At 58.2% G+C, this 18,115-nt stretch overlaps 1 protein-coding gene across 1 annotated transcript in view; it reads right to left on the bottom strand.

Moving 5' to 3' along the window:
• Positions 1 to 5,104: 5,104 nt before the first annotated feature.
• MYO15A (myosin XVA) overlaps positions 5,105 to 18,115 on the bottom strand; it is an 89,269-nt gene continuing 76,258 nt past the window's right edge. The window contains exons 58-64 of the mRNA XM_075011113.1: positions 17,918 to 18,014; positions 14,457 to 14,617; positions 11,533 to 11,666; positions 10,388 to 10,521; positions 9,315 to 9,448; positions 7,798 to 7,938; positions 5,105 to 5,206 (exon numbers count right to left, since the gene is read on the bottom strand). Of these exons, the coding sequence (XP_074867214.1) occupies positions 5,105 to 5,206; positions 7,798 to 7,938; positions 9,315 to 9,448; positions 10,388 to 10,521; positions 11,533 to 11,666; positions 14,457 to 14,617; positions 17,918 to 18,014 (903 nt within the window). The remainder of the gene's footprint in view (positions 5,207 to 7,797; positions 7,939 to 9,314; positions 9,449 to 10,387; positions 10,522 to 11,532; positions 11,667 to 14,456; positions 14,618 to 17,917; positions 18,015 to 18,115) is intronic.

Below are 18,115 nucleotides of genomic sequence, written 5' to 3'. Positions count from 1 at the left end.
ACTAGGGACTCTGAGTCCTCAGTGCTGGCCCTCTGCAATCTCAACTGTGATGGAGCAGGGGAAGGGGGCCAGTGCTGAGGGTTGGATGTCCTAGGCCCCAGCCCTTCTGGCCTCAGCCCCGCTCCTTTCAGGGCACGGAGCCAGGCTCCCCTCCCATCCTGCCCTGGGACCCACAGGGGCTGTTGGCTCCTGCTTCTCAGACCGCCCCCCTCTGCTCTGGGACTGGGCTTCTCTGAAGGCAATGGAGTTACCTGCGCATAACCAGTTCTGTCCAAAGCCCGTTGCAGCGAGAATCTTTTCATTGTCTTTAACGGGAGATGTATATAGAAGCCAAGGACCCATTCCAGACTCCCGGCGCAAAGTGCATTCTGTGCTGCGCTGGTTTGTTATTGCAACTGGAGGGTCTCATGTTCACCTAGTGAATAATCAACCCCTCGTGCAGCACTTAACTCTTCCCAAGAGGCCTCCCACCCAGTTCCTAACTGAACCTGCGTAGCTAAGGAGGGCTGGAGCCATCTGGCAGTGTGCTCTGAAAGGAAGGCACTCCTGGATTCAGTAGGGATTTTGGAAGCACAAGGGACACAGGGCTGGTTCACAGGACTGCAGTCGAGTGAAACTTGATTGGCTGGCTGCATATTGAAAGCCTGTCCCACGTCACAGGAAAACTCGAGGGGTCCTTGTAGTTCTTCTGCGGCCCTCTTTGTTTGGGTGGGGAAATCACCTGGGCGGTACTACTGCCTGCTTTTTAGAAGAAGAAATTAAAATAAAAATGATAATGGCAGTTAAAAATAGCAATGCCAGCCCCAGTTAGCACTGGGGAGATGCCAGCCTTTGTGGCTCCATTTCAGCCTACGTTCTCCCCGGCCAATGGCAGTGGCTGAGTACTTGACTTGGAAGAAGTGAGGGAACAGCTGCCTAGTTGAACATGATCATTCCTGAGTTTTGAGGGTGTCCAAAGCTGGACGGCAGGTGCTAATCCCTGGCTACTGGATAAACCTGGAAAGGACAAGTCCATTTCTGCTTCCATGGCTCAGAAGTGGACATTCAATCAAATCAGATGACGAAGCGGGTCTTTGCCCACGAAAGCTTCTGCTCCAAAATATCTGTTATTCTCTAAGGTGCCATAGGACTTCTTGTTGTTCTCGAAGATCCAGACTTACTCGGCGACCTCGCTGAGTCTTACCAGAGAGGTTTGCAACCTGGCACTGCACACAACAAACTAAATGAGGATCAAATGCATTAATGTTTCAAATCCACCACCGAATTCACTGTCTTAGGCAGCGAGCACAGACATGTTTCCAAAATCTGCTCAGCGCCACGCTAGGGATGTTGAGGAAACAACTAACCACTGAAAGCAGCTCCCCTCCCCGCCAGCCTGTTGCAGCCAGGATGTGGCATTTAAATTGTGCCCCAGTTCAACAGGTTCCTGCCCGGTCTCCCTCTCCCTTGCCACAGCAGGGAGTGGGGGCAGGCTCCCCGCCAGCTCATCTGGGCTGGAAAGCAGCATTTCAGCTGCCTCCCTGTGCAAATGGGGGCCTGCGGGGGGTGTGTGTCAATTTCTCCCTCAAAGAGCCACAGCAAGAAATGGAGGGAATTTCACGGCACACTTAGACAGTTCACTGCGAGGTGCTGTGGTTCATTGTGCACAGTCAGACTCTGGAATCCAGATGGGAAACCAGATAGAACTACAACAATATTATCCATTAATGGCTTAGTGCCTTGCTCGTAAAAGAACCACCCGTAGGCACGGCTCAGAGAGAGGAAATGCGAGGTGGCTGAATTGGGGTTAGGAACTTGAGCCCATTCTTGTGCGAGCAACGTGCACAGCCGTGTAAAGTTACAGCAGAGGTGGATGATGTTGCAGGTTTGGTTCCTCAGCTTTCGCAGGCCAGCTTGGGCACAGCACAGGCTAGGATGTTGCTGAATCATAAACGATTCACTAACAATGCAGGAGCAGGACAAGTGGTGATGTTCAAGGGGAAGCAGCAATTAATCAGCACCCGTGACCATGCAGAGATGATGGACTTGACCAGGGTCAGCAACCGTGCTGAGGCGGAGGGCCGATATTTGACCTTTCTGGACTGTCTGAGTACTGGCGGTGCATTTTAAAGTCAGGGATGGTCCTCTTGTGACCTCAGCATTGTCTTACCATGGATTAGTTTAAAAGTATAAAGGGCCAGTTTTGGCTGGGCTCTGACATTTTTTCCCGGGAAATACACAGAAGTGCAGCCTTGTTGAACTACTGATAGGCAGTGGTATTTCTTAGGCCTCCTCTCACAACGTTGCTGTAACTGCTGTTTGTATTGGCACAAGCAAAGTGCCAGGTCTTGTTTCCACTGTTGTACTGGGCATATGATTTGTTGTGTAACCATAAATGGCTAACTTACCTTGTCAGTCTCCAATTACCCAAGTATTTTCAATAGTGACATTAATCAATTTTCCTCCGCTTTTACCTGGTACTCGGAAAATCATGGCAAGTAAATGCCCACACAAGGGATCTGGTGGGGGCTCCGGCCCCAGGTTCGTGCTCCAGCAGGGGCTCCGTGGGTGGGGTGTCTCTCCAGCAGGGGCCCCGTGCGGGTGGGGGGTCTCTGCAGGAGGGGCTCTGGCCCTGTGCCATGCTCCAGCAGGGGCCCCGTGCTCTGGCTCCACACTGTTGGGGACTCGCCCCATCCATGCTGCAGTGGGGTTGGTGGGGGCTTTGGCTCTGGCCCCAGTCCCCGTCCCATCCGGCCCCAGTGCAAGACCTGTCTGCATGGGGTGTGGAGGGGCGGGGCTGAGCTCCCGCCTGGCATGCCATTGGAAACTGGCTCATGAGCCAAGCATGGCATGCGTGCTGGGGGTTGCTGATCCCTGGACTAGAATGTGGGCAAGAGAAGGGGGAGGAAGTGCTCACCAGCCCAGAGAGTTCCCGAAGGCAGGAACTGCTGCTCCTCCACCTGCTAGGGTGACCTGCAGCATCAGCCGAACAGCTGCGAGACCCTCTCTGTATTCCACCCTTTCCTAGCACAGTCCTTCTCCAGCTACCCTGCACGGCCACAAGCTCATAGGCTCTCATGGGCGGGAGCCCACTGCGTCACGTGCACGAAGTGGAAATGACTTTGGTGGGGCTCTCTGCAGGCACAGGGAAAGAAACTGTTACGTAAAGTGCCACAGGAACACGCCACGACTTTGCTGAAACAGACCGACATGGCTGCACCTCCGAGACACGTCAACTAGCGGCTCGGCCTGGCTGTAGTGAACGCAGCAGTCGTGCCACGCCAAGCTGCCTGGGTTTCTTCTGGAGAATCGTTGGGAACGTTTTGGCCGACAAAGTTTGAGGCCGGGTCCCTTCCTAGGCAACCAGCCGTGTCACCGACCCAGGCTCATCTCAGCTGCTGATTACATTTGGGCGGGGGCTCAGCTGGCAAACACTGGCTCACACGGCATTACATGCCACAGTAATCCCTAGGGGGCATCTCCAAAGTCATGCGGAACGTCTGGCAGGGCCAGGAGCATGACGCAGATTCCTGGTCCTGTGCCTTAACCACATGATCATCTGTTGTGCACAGAGCCACCGTGATTCGGCTGAAAGGCCTGATGGAGTCAATGAATTGCAATGTGCAAACTGCAGTTTCCCCGGGCCCAGTTGCCAGGTGGTAAAACACTTGTGGGGTGAGGGGGTAGGCGAGCACCTCTGGGGCTAGCGGTGGAGAAGCTCTCGCAAACCCCGAATTTCACCAGCACCTGAGTACAAATATGACCACTGAGTGCGCCACCGTTCTGCGAGGCTAACCTAGACTCGCCGTGGGAGTCTCTCGTAGCGCAAGTTAACTGACGGCCAATTCATTGGCCCACTTGTAAATATGAGGCCAGTCATGTCACACCTCGGTTTTAGGGCACAGCCTAAGGTAAACCGTAAACACGTGTGTCCTGCCACAGATGCTTGGGAGGCAGTTAGAGTAGCTGTCTGGGTCAGCAACCGTTCCGAGGCAGAGGGCTGAAATGTGACCTTTTGGCCTCTGTGCACGGTCCGAGGGCTGGTGAGCCTTTTAAAAGTCACTAATAGTCCTACTGACAGCAGCTTCGTTAATAAATAAAGATGTGGAGCTTTACTGGTTAGGGGGTGGTTGGTAGCATTAGCCGGTCTTTTGTTAATCCACAGGTGGCCTGGCTTTGAGCCAGCTCCCGGCTGCGCGGGGGAGGTCGGGTGGGGTTGCGCTCCTGCCTCATGTGCCCATGAAAATCAGCTCGTTTGCTGCTCTTGCTACTTCAGTGGTCAGCAACCGCCGGCAAGGGTGCCAACCACTGAAGTAGCATTTACACTGGTGTTAACTGGTGCTCGGGTGAAACTGGATTGCAACCTGCGCTCTAAACGCTCCATAGATCCCAGCGTCAGGAGAGAGAAACCGGTTTGTTCCCCAGCACAAGGCAGCACATCTGATTGACTTGGAAGGAATTTTTAATTTTGCCCAACTTTGAAACAAAAATCAAATGTCAAAGGAACGTGGAGTGCAAAACGTTACAAAAACGGGAAGCCGTTTACAAGGCGAGCACGGAGCAGGGGACAAAGGCAGGCGCTAATTCCATTTATAAAAATAAGGCTTAGATCACAGGACAAACAAGAGCAAAAAACAGGAGCAGACAAAGAAAAGGCAGCTGGTGTTTGCAGCGTGTGAGCAGCAATCCTGCCAGGTCCTGGCTACAAACAGATGTGCAGAGAGGGATGTGGCCTGTTCAGGGACAAGCCGATAATATGGTGCTATTAAAATAACAGTTTGGATACCCCTGATTCGGGGAAAAGGGCACAACCTTTGTCCAGGAGGGCAGTTATGAAATATAAATTAAGGCATCTGTGTTCCCCAGTTCACTGGCCAGACTGCGTTCCCCATGCTCAGACCTCCTCAGACCTCACAGGTGTCTGTGCCTCCCTGACCTACCCCACAGCAGGTTTCTACCAGCCCCATACCAGTGGGGCTACGCTGACCGGAACCAGCTGGGAATCTGCCCCATCAGTGTCTATATTTAGTCTCTGGTGTCTCTCCCCGTCCCCGGGAGATTTGCTTATCTCCAGCCTGGCTTTTGCTCCAGTGGCGTTTCGGGCACGTGCATGTAACCTGCCTGCTCAGAGCAGCGTGATCTCACTGGGAGGGAGGGTAAGTCTCTTCTCACGAGCGCACAGGAGGCTCTCCACGTGGGTGCCGATCACACGACACAACTCCAGGCCCTGAAGAGGGAAGGAAGCACAACAGCGTGTTCCGAGTTTAAATGCTGGGCTACGTCCCCTGCAAGTGTTCGCTCCCCCAGCCCCAGCGGGACTCAGAGTGGATCGCGCCCTGGGGTGAACCTGGGCTGCCGCCAGCCTGTCCGACAGCAGCTGTTCTCCCAAAGCCGAATGCCCAGCCTTGGTCGTGCACCCGAGTGCCTGCGCCCCGAGCGTGGGCTCTGCTGCCTTTGGCTGCACAGGAATGAAATGGGGCCTGCCTGCACCTCCCCGGACTCCCAAGGCTCCATTCTGAGCACTGCTGAGCAACCCCCTACCAGGTACTGAGCACCACCCATGCCTACGGCTCACTGGCACTGGGTGCAAAGGTCCTGCAGCCTGTGAGGGTAACTCGCACCCCGGTCTGCTGCTCCTCCGCTTCTCTTCTAGTCCTGCTCTCGTGCCTGGTCTGCTGGGGGCCCTCCCTGGCACTTCACTGCAATGCCCACAAAACGCCCTCGTGTGCTGGCCTGGTGCCTGGCGCAGCCCTGGATGTCCTTTTGCCCAAGACCCCACCCGTCATGTTGGGTAGCCCCAGAGCATCCCTCCTACCACCCCGCAGGCTGGCTACCAGTGCCAACAAGCTGAAAACTGCCCCCCCCCGCTTGTACAACACCTCCCTGGCACAAGCAGGGACACTGCTCAGCCCCGCTGCTGGCAGCGAGCCAGAAAGGGGTAATCATGAGCTGTGGTTCTCCTGGGCTTTAAACCCGGGGGCCACCTTCCCTCTGCATCCTGAGAGGTGAGGAGAAATGGCTCCTTGCCGGAGTCTGCCAGCAGTAAAACCCTGTAGATGATCCACTCCGGTCTCAGGGTGCCGTTACAAGGAGCGGGCAAGAGGTACCTTAGACTTTGGTCACTGCTGGGCCAGCTGGACACCTGACAGGGTGGAACCAGGCTTTCACTGGAGTTAATTCAGAGGACGCATCAGTAGGGCAGTCGGGTCCGGAGAAGACATACTGAGATAGCTTTAATCTAGCAGCTGGAGTAACACCAGCAGCGACGTGGCAGCAGCTTGAGCTGTACAGCAGCAGTGGGTGGATACTCGAGCAGGTCACCCATGCTGATGCTGATGGACCTGGGTTGCTAGCACTAGGGATCGCACCTACGATCCGAGGCACTAGAGCCTTGTGCTCTGCCGCACGAGCTAAAGGCCAGCTGGCTCTCAGCCAGGGCTGTAGAGCAGAGACTTCACTCACCCTAGTAGGAGGGCTCAGCGCCCCTGGGTACTACGCCAGCGTCCCTGTGGTTGTTACACAAGCAGACTCTGACCGCAGGGAACGTGGGTGCATCTAGCTGGCTGCCCTCATACCGCTGTCTGCAGCACAGACGCACTCCTGAGCGGCTCTCGTTTGGATTCCCCTGTAGCCAAGCAGCTGCCTCCGTGTGCTGTTTGTTCAAGTGAGTTGGGCAGGGAAAAAGCCACCCTGTGCTTAGTTTACAGGGGGGAGTGACCAGGCCCTGCACAAGCAGACCTGCCTGCCTTGCACAGGAGCACGCCTAGCTCGTCTGAAGCCCTGTCTCTTTCTAGGCTGATGTGGTACAAGCTACGTGGTGATCCCAGAAGAAACTGGCTGGGGCTGGGGCTGGATTTACTGCACCTTCCTCAGACACAACCCACACCAGCATTGCTCCTGGGAGGCATCAGCTACTGCCTGCCCGAAGGGTTTGCTGCAGAGGCCGGGTGGAGACGCCAGGCGACAGCAGGGAGAGAAGCGAGGGTAAAGGGGATGGAAGACAGGCTGGGAGAGAGGGTGTGTTCTTGGGGAGGGACTGTCCTGAGAAACACACACCCTGGCTGTGTGCGATACCTCCCCGCCCTGGGCCTCGCCCCGGTGGGGCTTTGTGCGCCCCCAGCCTGCTGGCAAGGGACTCTGGAGTCTTTGCTGTGCTGTAGTAGGGGGACCAGGAGGGCTCCCATGTCTTGTGTACAGGCCCTCTGTAGCCCAGGGCATTGGTGGGAAGGGCCCATGCGAGCTTAACGGACATCGCTCCCTTCGCTGGTGCCTCATGGGGGGACTAAGAGAGGGACGGGTTGCCCCTGCTGGGCTCTCCCCTTCCCAGGCCACATGGAGCTCAGGACGACCACAGGCACCATCTGGCACATGGGGGAGAGGACGTTGCCTCACTCTGGAAGGCAGCCAGAGAGGTGCACGCCCTCCAGAGGGAGGGGACCGGCTGGGAGGCATGAAGTCGAGGGTCCTCCAGCCCCTCCCTAGCCCATGGTGTGTGGGAAGGGCCTTGCAGAGCTGTTCTCAGGGAGCATTGACCACGTGGGCTCTTGGCAGCTTGCTCCCTGCAGAGGGCCCCAGGCCGGCGGGGCTGCATCTCTCCAGCCCCACGGCTGGGGTGTAGGGCCCCAGCAAGGAAGGGACATGCTCTTCAACCCCCAGATCCCCAGGGGCAGAACACACGGGAGTCACTGGTTCCGGGGGGACGATAACACCCGGGAGCCTTTGCTGTGGCCCTCCCGTCCCCCTAACCACGTCCTGGATCACCACTGGATGGAGACAGGGCTAAGGCGCGGGTGGGGGCTGCTTGTCTGCCCTCCGTACCTGCTCCAGCTGCAGCTGTGTCACCCTCTGTGACATCAAGTCTCCCAGCATGAGCTCCACGTAGGGGTAGCTGGAGCCAGCCGTGGGCCGCTGGGTCCTCACGGACTGGATCTCCCTCAGTGCGAACGTCGCACTCGGCTCCTGGGGGTGGAAGGGCAGCTCCGTTAGACACGCCTCCTCTAGGGACACGCCCCCAAAGTGCAGCCTATGAGCTCCTTCCTACCAGCTCATCCCAGCCTGCCCACTAGGGCCATGTGTCATTGCAGTCGTGCTGAGGAGCTGGAGTCACAGACCAGGGCGGTGGTGTGCCAGGTGCTGTACAAACCTAGAACAGGGCGGCCCTCGCCCCAAAGAGCTGCCAATCACAGGAGACATTGGATGGACACAGACAGAGGGATGGGGGAGCACAAGCTGGTCCGGCCTTGGGCCCCTTCACTACGTCATCAACATTAGTCATAGCAAAAGTGCTGGGGACCCGCACCAGTGTTGCTGCTAATCGCTTCCATCCACGTGTGGAATAAAACGTGTTCTGTGCACCAAGGCCTTAGCCAATGTGCACTCTCAGTGGGAACAAAAACCCAGCCGTGCCGCTCTGCTTGGCAGCGGGGCGGCGTTGGAATGTCTCCCAGGTGGCTGCATGAGCACCCAGCTTACAGGGGACACTGGTGGTACAGAACATCCCCCCGCTCTGGGCCACAGGAGTTAGCCCCATAGCCCAGGGCCGCACCCACCCCCTGAGTCTGGTGTGTGACAGAGGAGAGGCGCTGGGGGTCTAACATGTGGGTCGCTGCCATGTGAGGCACCAGGCTGAGCCCAGGGAGAGGGGCTCTCTGCGATGGGGCTGCCAGGGAACACCCCTCGGTCCCCCACAGCACAATGTGGTGCTTTCACACTGCCAGTGACTCCCAAGTCGTGGGCGCTGCGCAGTTTCGATGGCCTGATCCAAAACATCCTGGCTGCTGGGAAGCCTCTGAGCACTAGGGCACACCCCCCCGCCTCCCAATGCACCCCATGCCAGTGGCCATGGGTTCCACTCTTGGATCCAGCCCTCCCAGGCAGAGCTCACCCCGGCAGGCAATGGTCAGGCTGACGTGCTCCCACCCCCCCACGTGGGCCCCTTTCGGAGGGGGCAGCAGCAGGGTTCCCTCGAATTTTTTCCACCCAGGGGGCAGAATAAATTTTGTTCTGTGCACCAAGGTGTGTGAGGCTGTGCACCACCCCTAGAAACACATCATGGCTGTCGGCGCTCTGCTAACCCACTGGGCAGGCCCTGAATCTCTCCTGGGCGGCTGCCCAAGCCCTCAGCTTACAGGGCACGCTGGGCAGCGATCCTTGCCCCAATTTGCAGGGGCAGTTCAGCTCTTTGCATGCCCCGGGAGCTCTCCTGGCGCCCACCCACTGGCGGGTCGTTCTCGGGGCCAGAACCAGCTCACATGTCTAGCACGCTGGCGGCCACTGTGCCCTGCGCGTCACCCTGGAGGAACCAGGGAGGGGTGGCCGGCTGCTCCCCCACCTACGTGGGTGTCCTTGTTGAGGAAGTTGAGGCCATTCTGGTTGACGGCCAGGATGCACGGTGAGACGATGGCGTTGCTGCTGCAGCTCAGGATGTAGAAGAAGGAGGAGCCGAACATGGGGAAGGCGCTCAGGAGCCCTGCCGAGAGGACTCAGTCAGTGGGGGCAGGGACCTGCCAGGGCCACCTTGAGCCTGAGCCTGAGCCTGAGCCTGAGCGATCGGCTGGGACACAGCCCCAGGGGAAAAGGGGGGCCCCTCCGGGACACGGAGATCTCGCCCACTGAGGCAGGCAGTAGTACTGCCACTGCCCAGCAGGGGGCGGCATGAGGTCCTGCCGCCCTGCTGGGGGAAGCGGCATCACAGCCCGCAGCTGCTCTGGCCCTGCCCCCATTGAACAGCCCCGCCCCCTGGGGTTTCCCACACCCAGTGGAGGGGAACGCTGTGCTTTCTGCTGCCAGGCCAGCAGTGACCCCAGCCCGGCCCGGGCCACGTGTTGGGTCCTTGGGGCGGGCAGCCTGGGAACCTCCGCGTGGGCTGGAATCAGACCAGCTGAGCAGGTGCTTTAGTCTGCCTCTGGGGTGGGCAGCCCATGCCAGGGGATTTCCGCCCTTCGGCTCCTCGCCAGGAAAGCTGCTGCAGAGCTGGAGAGCTGCCTGGTACGGGGGCTGCGAACTCCCCCCCACTCGGCATGCCTGTGCCCCACACAGACACACTGCCTCTTCCAGAGCCCCAGCCCCTCCAGCTGCCCCCTCGCCCGCTGCCCCCAGCCTGGGAACCGGCGTGGGGAGCGACATTTTGCATCGTTGAGGAATGACCGGAAACCAGGGCACCCTGGGGAGAGAGGGCTGGCGGGGGGGCACTGCCAAGACCTCCCCAGAGCCCACCCCGCAGAGGCCCAGCCATGGCATGGGGGAGCTGGGTCCTGGAGAGGACACGTGTCTGTTGCTGGGCCCCCACTGCCAGGGCCCGTCTCAGCTGTTGCTGCCCCACCTTCGACCCTGTTCCCGGGAACAGACGCTCCCAGCAGCGGCTCACCCAGGTGTGGCCGCTCCCAGGCCCACCAGAGGGGTAGCTCACCTAGGAACTGAGCTCTGGCCTGGTGGGCGCTCAAGGCCTGGACCTGTGGCACGTGCTGCAGCACCATGTTGAGCCACGTCGAAGGCTTCAGCGCCCGGCAGATCTGGGGGGGGATGTAGCCCTGCACCTCGTGGCTGGGTGGGGAGAGACACAGGGAAAGCTGGCAGCCAGCCCCAGGCAAATGGCCCCACCCATGCCGCAGGGCAGCCACCGACCGCCACCCCGCTCAGAGGGGAGCTGAGCGCTGGGGCAGCGAGAGCCCAGGGGGAGGAGAACAAAGACCCCCCTGGGGCTCAGTCCTGAGCGGGGCCCCCACCTGCAGGTCCTGCTGAGGTGGGGAGTCCCTCCTCCCTGCACCCTCCTCGTGCACTGCCAGTGGGGCCCCCCCACGCCTCATGCAGTATGTTCCCCAGGTCCAGCCAGACCCCCTCCCTGGAGCTCTGCCGCCGTTGGGTACAGAACCCTACGGAGGGAGGGGGCAGGCCCTGTCCTGCAGACTGGCACCCACCTGTAGCTTTTGCACCCCAGGTCAACCCCAGGCAAAACCCTTGGAGGGGCTGGGGCCTCCTCCGTGGGCAGGCTGAGGAGTGTCTCGCCTGCAGGACGCCAGCCCTGCTGCCCCTGTCCCTGGCGTCCGAGCAGCTCTGCTCCTGGGTGGCACTATGAGACCCGCCGGGGAGAGGCAACAGAACAGCTCTGCATCTCCCTGCAGGATCCTGCCGCTTGGCCCCTGGAGTTGAGTCCATCTATACGGAGTTCAGTGCGAATATGTCACAGACCTCAGCCTAGGTCCTGCAAGCTGAGCGGCCAGGCCGCCCCGGTGGGAATCTCGCTGATGGCAGCGCGGCTCTGATTGCAGGACCTGGCCCCGGGGCAGCTATACACTCCACTCAATAAGACACGAGGACTTAAGTGGCCCCTGCGACCAGGGATCCCAAGTTTTACAGTGCGACAATATTAGGCAGGGAGAGGCTCAGTGATCCCCCCAAGGTCACCCAAGGAGAAGTGGTAAAGTGTGCAACAGATCCCAGGGGCTCTGGCTTCTCTGCTCCAGCCCCTAGTCACGGCTCCTTCCTCCCCGAGGTGTGACTGCACCAGGGCGGGCCACAAGCTATGGCAGGCACCGCCATGCCCAGGGTACCTACACGACGGGCAGGTGGAGGTTGTCCTTGGCTCGGTGCTGGAGGGCTGCCAGCTTGCAGACCTGCTGGCACTGCTGTTCGCTGGGCTTCTGGGCAGGCAGGACGCTGAAGAGCCCCTTGAGGTAATCAGGCAGGACCTGAAAGAAGGGACAGAGCAGCCCAGGCAGGGCTCCAGCAGCCCCTCTCAGCAGGGTGAAGGGAGAGCTGTGTGGGACGTGCCCAGGGACTGCACACAGCGGGGTGAATGCGCGCACATGCATGCAGCCAGTCAGATGCCCCAGCGAGAGCCATGGCACAACGCCCCCCCCCGTGGCCCTCCGAGAGAAGCGCAGGCTGCAGGGCCTGCCTGGCGAGCCACACGGCCCAGCACCCTGATCTTCCACTGCACACGCGCCCCCACCCGCAGAGCCCCTCCGCAAAACGCCCATGTAGAAGAGTCAGGGCGCGCCAGGGAGGGAGGCACTGAGATGTGCAGGGGTCAGGGGGAATTGTGGGGCTGGCTGGGCAAAGACACTGGGATGGGGAATCATATAGAACTCAAGAACTGGCAGGGACCCCGAAAGGCCATTAAGTCCAGCCCCCTGCTCTCATGGCAGGACCAAGCACCATCCAGACCATCCCCGATGGACGTCTCTCTAACCTGCTCTGAAATATCTCCAGTGACAGAGATGCCACAGCCTCCCTAGGCAATTTATTCCAGTGTTTAACCAACCTGACAGTGAGGAATTTTTTCCTAATGGCCAACCTAAAAACTTCCCTGGCTGCAGTTTAAGCCCATTGCTCCTTGTCCATCCTCAGAGGCCAAGAACAACAAGTTTTCTCCCTCTTCCTTGTAACCCTCTTTTAGGTACTTGTAAACCATTATCCCGTCCCCCTCAGTCTTCTCTTTTCTAAAGTAAACAAGCCCAGTTCTTCCAGTCGTCCCTTGCAGCTCATGTTCTCTAGACCTTCCATCATTCTTGTTGCTCTTCTCTGGACCTTCTCCAATTTCTGCACATCCTTCTTGGAATGTGGTGCCCAGAACTGGACACAAGACTCCAACTGAGGCCTAATCGGTGCAGAGCAGAGTGCACCTTGCTCACCACACTCCCGAAGGAAGGGCCAGGCGAAGGAGACCAGGAGTCTAGCTTGAGGGAAATAGGTACACAGGCTGTGCCCCACAGAACACCTCCGTCTCCCCACAGGCTGCAACAGGACCCAAGATGTCACCATTCTTCTACTGTCAGCAAATATCCATGAAACTCTCTGGCTCAGAGTCCCAGCCCCTCCCCCTTCCTGCCCCATTGCTGGACCACGCACAAGATGACAACCTACTCCTGCTGCACGCTAGTAACTCCATTAACTCACACGGCAGAGGTCTGGGTGATGGAGCTAAAGGTTCCAACCCTGCCGATGACCAACATGGGTGGCAATACGATGCCACGTGATGGACTTGCTGGTTTTAGGGGCATTTTTGCTTGCCAATAAACTGAGGAAATCACACACCATCTACGACATTCAGAGAACATTGCTAAGGCTGCCGAGCATGCAAGGTACAGAATGCCAGAATAAGCACCTAAACAAATCCATGCCAAGCACCAGTTATAAAATAAAAGACTAATAAGCTCTTGGAAAAAAAAGAGAAAGTGCCAGCATTAAGGACGCCTTTCAACCTTAACGTGACCCCCCTTGTACATTCACTGTATGATACAGTCTAATCACAGGATCACAGCTTTTCCTTTCCACAGGCCTCATTCAATGCCCAGGACGGAGCTGCTCTGGGGACGAGTCAGAGTTGTGTAATGACGGAGGCTGCTGTCTGTCGGACCTGGATGTATTTGCCGCAGAAGCGAAAAGGGCTGTAGTGACCAGGGCAGGGGACTGCAGGAAGAGAAGGGGGGGATCTCACAGCTAAGGTCCCTGAAAGCTGCTTTGGAGAACTGGATTCTACCCCCACCCCTGCCACTGGTTTTCTTTGTGATTCTGGGTAACTCCCTTAACCCAAACTTTTCAGAAGTGGTCACTGATGGGATGTTCATTTTCTGGCTCCTCAACTTGACACCCCGGGGCCTGATGTGCAGGTGTGCTGAGTGTTCACGGCTGCAGCTGAAGGCACTAGGCACTGGGCTTTCAACACCCAGCTCTAAGGACCCTGAAAAAACGGGGTTTAAGTGTCTCAAATGGGGCACCCAAAACGATGAACATTTTTTTACCTTAATCTCTCTTGTGCCTCAATTCCCCGGCTGTAAAATGGGGATAATCCCACCCCCTCATCCCAGGGATATTGTGAAGATAAAGCCACCACCGCCTACAAAGCGACTGGCTACTACAGAGACGAGTGTCAGAGAACAGCCTGGGAGGAAATGAACAATTGTGTCTCCAGAGCTGGGCTTGCAGCGTGTGCAGCAGCTAAGGCCGATGGTCACCCTCTGAACAACAAGGAGGAACTGAACTTTGGGCTAGCTGCTCACGAAGTGAAAAGCCTCCACCCTGTGCATGGAGTGAGGCTGTGTCCTGTGTCAAAAACAGGCTGTGAGCCCCTCAGGAAAGACCGTCTGCGAAGGTGTGAGCCCAAGGTGGCGGAAAGCCGCTTGCAAACAGGTACTCGCAATCCATCATGCCATCGTTCACTGCTTGGCTCTGCAGCCTTCCTAATGTTCTCTCCACCGTGTGTTTCGGTGTCATCTGCATAGGTGTGAAACGGGAGCTCCGGGGGACGTGTGGGCAGACGGCAGCTAATTACCTGGCTGCTGGACACCAGGGTAGTCCCCCGGCTCTGCCAGAAAGGGCTGCCGGAGGGATCTGTGACAACCGCGTGAGGTCAGGTGCTTGAAAAGTGGCCCCCGGGATGCTCCCTGGGCCCGTACTCCAGGGAAGAGAGGAGGAGAAACAGGTTTGCCTTAATCTAAACCAAGGGACCGTCCACCCCCGCTGGTGTGAGCTGCTACCTGGTTATAGTGCATGGTGACGTAGAGCTCGTTGTCAAATTTCAGTGGCTGGGCCCAGATGACACGCCGGTACCAGAACACGAAGCTGCTGTCCACTTGATCCATCTCTGTGACCACGTCGAGGATGTACTCCCGTCTGCTCACAGGGCGGACGCTCTGGCCTAGGGGGGACGTGGGGAAAGGGTCAATCCACTCTGATTTTAAAGGTCACTGGCCAAGGGCCAGCCTGTCGGGCTTCTCTGGCTTTGTTCCTTTATGATGGAGCAGGATAAGGGCTGACAGGGAAATCCAGGCTGTCTCCCCGCAAGACTCTAGGGATGGCTGGAGAGCTGGATGGTGTATGCAGAGCAGAGAGATATTGGGTGGTGGTTAGCATCCACCCTCCCGGCCTGTCCCACTTAAGCAGAGAAAGCTGTCAGCCCCTATCAGTCTGCTCCCTTTATTTGCTTCCATCCACCTGCAGAATAAATTTTGTTACGTGCACTGAGGCATGTGCAGTTGTGCACTGCCAACACGCACGCAGGGCTGCCGGCTGTGGAAACTCTGCTGATCAGCTGGGTGGCACCTGAAGCTCTCCTGCGCGGCCACCCAAGCCCTCAGCTTACAGGGAGCGTGAGATTGTGTCTACCGGACAGAGCCTAGGCCGGCATAGGGCCGTTGGCACACCTTGGCTGCCCAGGCCCCTATGCAAAGGGGCAGCACACGCCGAGAGAAGCTTGTCTGCCAGCGCTGGGACACGCCTGCCCTGGCCATTAGCTGTGGCAGCAGAGCAAAGTCTACACTGGAGGTGGAGATGGCTGCAGTGTGGGGTCGGCACCGGTTTGAGTCATGGCTACACTAGAGTAAGTTTTACGTCTAGACTGAGCCTCAGCCATCTGCCAGAAACAGGTGGAGACGGCTGACCATTCCTGATCGTTCTGAGATGCACCAGGCTGATCCCTCCCCTTAAAACCCTCTGGCTTAAAGTTCAGGCTTTCTTTACAGCCTCCGCATTGCCTTGCGCAGGTTGGCTCTAACAACACCAGGCTTCGGGACACGTGGACTCGTCCGCGGAACTCCTGGGAGCACGTTCGAATCCCAGAGTTCAGGAGAGCAGGTAGATGAACGTGGGGCTCATGACCCCATTCTACAGGTGGGGAAAGTGAGGCAGGGGCAGTTAAGTGCTTTGCCCCAGGTCACAGAACAAGTCGGAGGCTGGGCCATGGCTAGATCACACGAGCTGGTGTCTGTGGCCCCTTCCACAGCACGGCCCCGCGGCCAGGGTCAGAGGAGGTGGGCAGACGCTACATTCAGATCCCTGGGGCCGTGTTTTCGAGCAGGAATCCCTGAGCTGTCAGCTAGCGCTAGCCCCAGGAGACCCAGAGGCAGGGGAGGAGTGGGCTGTAGGGGGCTCAGAAGGCGGGTGACATTCCTCGGGCCATGTGGTGCTTTCCCAGAAAGCAGGATGTGACTCGGAGAGGTTATTTCCGGGATGTCCCAGGCCCGTCCACACAGTCCTATTACACGCCCCCCCGCCCCACACATACATTGACCAGGCCAGTGCCGAGCCGAGCTGACCGGGCTGTGGGGAACTGTGGAGAGGCAGAGACAGGAAAGTGGGAGCTGGTCCCCAGGAAGTGCCGTGAGCAATTTCCTGCCTTTTCAGTAGCTCAGCAAAAAGGAGAGGCCAATCCTCAGCTCTCAGGCGCCTTCCTCCTCCCAGCAACGTGTTCCAGCCTCTCTATCTGCAGCCCCACCGCCTGGAGCGGCCTGGCCCTGCCCGAGGTTGCCCAGAAAGGGGTGTTCTAGGACCACGCTCCCCACAGGCATTGTTGGTGCCAGGGAGGCTCACTGGTCACTGGATCGACCGGTGATTGCCTCGCCCTCCCGCTGCCAGGCTGCCGCTGGCTGTCAGGAGTGAATGACCACAGATGCCTGCCTGGCCCAGAAATGGCTCTGTGGGTCGGTTCACCCCTTCTGCAGGAGGCAAGGAACTTCCAGGGAAGGTTTCCAAGCTGGCCGGGAATGCACGTCACACAGGCTAGGCCTCCGGGGGTAGGGGGAGCGGGAAACAGGACTTAACTGGACAGTGTCAAGGCAAAAACCTCCCTCACAAGCACTCCAGCCCAGGCCTCCCCAAGCAGTCACCTAGGGCAGCAGTTTAACTTTGCAGCTGGATACCCATATTTGTGGCCCATTCTGGTCAATTTCCTGGTCGGAGGATTTTAAAAATGGTAAATTTCATGATTTCAGCACTTTCAATCGCAAACTTCACCTGTTGTAAATACAGGGAGTCTGGGAGGGTTGGAGGCGGGGTTGCGGTACTGCTCTCCTTACTTCTGCGTTGCTGTTGACGATACTGCCTTCAGAGCTGGGCAGCTGGAGAGCAGCGGCTGATGGACGGGAGCCCAGCTCTGAAGGCAGAGCCAGCAGCAGGAGCAGCAGCACAGACGTACGGACGGTACGGTAGGGTATTGCCTCCTTTCCATCTGCACTGCTGCTCGCAGAGCTGGGCCCTCAGTTAGCAGCCACCCTTCTCCAAAGGCAGGGCAAAAATAAGGGTGGCAATATCGTAGCCCCATAAAATAACCCTGTGACGCTCCCCTCACCACCCCGCAACTCCCTTTTGGGTCAGGACTCCCAATTTGAGAAATGCGTGTTCTGCCCCTTGAAATCTGTTTACTGAAGGGTAAAAGCACACAAAAAACCAGAGTTCACAGATTTTATGGATGCATTTTTCAGGGCGGTGGATGTGCTAGGGCCCTGTTCATTAGGCAAGAAGCAGCACTGCTGAGCCAGCACGGAGAAGCTGAGTGGGGTTTACCCAGCTGCAAAAGCCTCCAATGTTCGTCTTTTCATCCACGGCAGACCAGGCAGTAGTGTGGTGCAGTGGGCAGAGCACTGCCCTAGGACTCTGTAGGCCTGGCAGCTAGTCCTAGCTGACCTGCTGAAGGGCAGCGGGCAAGTCCCTTGCTCGCTCTGTGCCTCAGTTTCCCCTCCCACCCTGTGCTGGTTTACGCCGTCAGCTCTGTAGGGAAAGGCCTGTCAGGGCCGCGGCTGTTTACACGGCTCGCAGCATAGCGGGTCAGCTGGGATTTCCAGACAGCGACAAACAGGGTGAGGCAGTGAATCGCTCTCCAGCGTTTACTGGCGGTAGGGGACTTCAATTCTGCTCTCGTAGTGGGGCAGCATCTCCAGGCAAACAATGGGGCGTACCATTGCTCCTCTGGGGGGGTGGAGGGGGCCGGCAGCACTCAGAGCCAGGAGGCTGCTGTCCATGGCTGGCAGCCACGGAAATGGGGTCAGCCAGGAAGTCCCTCAGCAACGCATCTGAGACCCGAGGAAGCCAGATGCTGCTCAGCTCAGGCCGCCTGTCCCCGGGCAGGGAATATTGGAATGCTAAAGGCAGGCTGGTGCTGGGCCGGAGTGTGGGGAGGGATGGAGAGAAAGTGGAGACCTCCCCCCTTGCTCCTGACGCTCACCTCCCCTGGTAACGGCGAAGACGACATATTCGTCCAGGGCCTCGGGCTGATGCAGCCCCATTTCGTAGCATATCTCCTCGATCACGTCCTGCGCCACCTAGAGAGTGGGACCAAGCGCCCGCTGAGCTCCACAGCGGCTGGGAAGGAGGGTCCAGGGTGGGCCTGTGTCCCCCCACCTCCCACGGGCTCTGCCCAGCA

This window comes from Carettochelys insculpta, chromosome 16, assembly GCF_033958435.1.
Source record: "Carettochelys insculpta isolate YL-2023 chromosome 16, ASM3395843v1, whole genome shotgun sequence".
Taxonomy (NCBI): Eukaryota; Metazoa; Chordata; order Testudines; family Carettochelyidae; genus Carettochelys; species Carettochelys insculpta.
Note: the sequence above shows the minus strand (reverse complement) of the source record. Positions and strands in the feature narration are given on the sequence as shown.